Here is a 2,627-nt window from a genome sequence, read left to right on the forward strand (position 1 = left end):
GGTTTAGTCCATCAGCTGTGTCTATTTAAGCCAGAGATTGTGTGTTTCATGGAAGCTGAATGCTCTGAAGTTGAATAAACCTGCTGATACTTCCACTTCACTTTGCCTGACAAGTTCATTTTCTCACTGAAAATCCAGCTGAGAGGTCGCCTGGTTACAGCTACCATGAAAGAATTTAAGCTAATGGCAAAACAAATATTAGGCATAAAAAGTAAGTGAAATAAACAAAATGTGTGGGTAATATCTTGCAGTTTTGAAGATTATGTCAGATCTGAAATAATGATTATCTCTGGAACTGAACAGCAAACTAGAGCTGTTTAAAGGCTGAAATAACTTCAGTCTGCGGAGCCTAGAATAGAACCACCTCAAAAATTTGCAATGGAGTTTGGTTACTTTAAAACAAACTATTAAAAGTGAAGAAAGAACCCAACGCAGTAGAAGAGACCCATTTTATAGAAAGGTTTTCACATGATTAAGTTAGCGATACCTTAAAACCTTTCTCAGTGTGTGTAAGGCAGTGTGTAGAATATGTAGTTTTTCTTTTTTCATCCCTTACCGCCAAAGAAAAGCTGCCCTCCTGGTGTGACTAGGTATGTGGGACTGGCAGAAGCTACTTTTGTTCCATCCACTTGGATGCTCAGATGATCCAGTTCTGATTTGAAGTCCACAGAGTGCCACTGCCCGTCATTCAAGAATGAACCTGCAATGTGAATTTAAAAGCATTATCCAGTTGTTGAAAACAGTGTTTTTGAACCACAGGAATCACCTTGATGTGGAGGATATTATGGTGGCTGAGTTGAGCAAAGTACATGTAAATGCATCAATTTACAACAAACTTCAAAAGTCCTGCAGGCACAAATTGAAACTAGCAAACACAAAGATTAGACTGTTAAAGATCAACTACTTTTAAAAAGAGGAATTTGTGTTCTAAATTACTCTTCACTGTTTGAGGTACTTCTGTTTCTCATTTATCTCTTGATGAACATCCAGTATTGACAAAACTACTTTTCAAGTTAGACGGACATTCCAACAGCCATGCTTCTGCTTCATAATGAAAGCCATCAGTGCATATTGTCACAGCTCAGAACGGAGGACTCAGTATTCACGCAAGACAGACAGTGGAATTACTCCAAGGCATTTATTTAGAACCAGAGGATCAGAGTAGCAGCGTCAAGGGTGTCTATCATAATGGAGGAAGATGGTGAACGTGAGTCACTATCCTCATTAAGTTCAGTCTCTGCCCAGAGAAAAGGGTAGGATCCAGCTTCTGGGCTGCCAGCCAGATGTGGCGGGCACTGCCTAGAGTTTCCCAGATGCTGCAGCCCCGCAGAGCAAGCAGGAGTCTGAGGAAAGGTCAAGCAAACAGATCACAACAGGAACAGGCAGGCTCAGAGGTCCAGGAATCCAAACCCAGGTCAGGCAAACACATCAGAACAGGCAGGCTTATTGGTTGAGAGGCAGACCACAAAATCAGAAACACTAAGGTATGCCAAAAACACTCTGACCACAGGCTGGGGAGAACAAGAATAATCTGGCACTGATGACTGGATGCAGGCAGCTTAAATAGAGTCAGGAGCAGGTTGATCAGATGAGCAGTCATGACAAATAGTGTCAGGAGGGCATTCCAGACGCACTCCTGGGTTCTGAAAATAAACCAAAACAAAATAATCCAAACAGAAAAGTCAGAAAAACCAGACAGAGATCAGAATAACAGAAAAAATTCAGAGAGAGACAGACGCAGCTTCTGACAGCAGGTGACTTTGATGTGGAAGCAGCCTGAAAACCCAGGCAATCCAGAATCTCCCGCATGCCCAACTTGAGCCAAAACAAACATTGTTCGACCTCAGAATGCCACTTTCTGTCTGTCGATGGGTTCATGTTTGCCAGATTACTATGTCATGGCTCAGAACAGAGGACCCAGTATTCAGGCAAGACAGTCAGTAGGATTACTCAAAAAGCGTTTATGAAAATAAACAGTCTGCGGATCTGGAGTATCAGCGGCTAGGGCCGCTCTCTGGAGAGAGAAAACACAGATTGGTGACCATGATAACCAGTGATGGGACTAACGGCGTTGAAAGTAACGGCGTTACTAACGCTGTTACCTTGTTTTAGTAACATGTAATCTAACTAATTACTTTGACTGTAACTATAATGCAGTTACCATTGCAGACACCCCGTTACTGCACATTATTTAGGTCGCACAATTAACCTTTTTTCATGATAGGACTCGTGCGTGCCTTGTCATGAGAGAGGGGGGGATGAGAATGGCTTATGTATAGTGAGATTCCGTCTGTCAGTTGGGTAGGTGGGTGTTTCTGCTGGCGGGTGTTAACGTACAGCACACACAGAGAGATGGAGAGTGAGGACTCCAGCAGCAAAAAAGCGTTTTGCAGATGGAAATACCGGTGTTACGTCAAGCTGCGTTGCCCCATCACATAGGTTTCCCCTGCATCTCCGCACAGCGCAGGCAGCATGATTCACCGCGCAAGCGACAGGAAACGCGCATGCTCGCTAAAGGCGCGCAACAGTCGCCCTGTGCTCGCGCCACAGGAGAACTATGGAGAGCGTGAACGATCAAATGAAAGGGAGAAATCTGGATGGATGGATGGATGGATGGATGGATGGAT

At 43.9% G+C, this 2,627-nt stretch overlaps 1 protein-coding gene across 1 annotated transcript in view; it reads right to left on the minus strand.

Moving 5' to 3' along the window:
* Positions 1–2,627, minus strand: part of LOC107088895 (contactin-associated protein-like 4) — a 47,611-nt gene that overhangs the window by 8,607 nt on the left and 36,377 nt on the right. Inside the window, exon 9 of the mRNA XM_015381363.1 lies at positions 557–700. Within this exon, the coding sequence (XP_015236849.1) occupies positions 557–700 (144 nt within the window). The remainder of the gene's footprint in view (positions 1–556; positions 701–2,627) is intronic.

The sequence above is a fragment of the Cyprinodon variegatus genome, unplaced genomic scaffold (assembly GCF_000732505.1).
Source record: "Cyprinodon variegatus isolate N-32 unplaced genomic scaffold, C_variegatus-1.0 Scaffold232, whole genome shotgun sequence".
NCBI classification, from domain to species: Eukaryota; Metazoa; Chordata; class Actinopteri; order Cyprinodontiformes; family Cyprinodontidae; genus Cyprinodon; species Cyprinodon variegatus.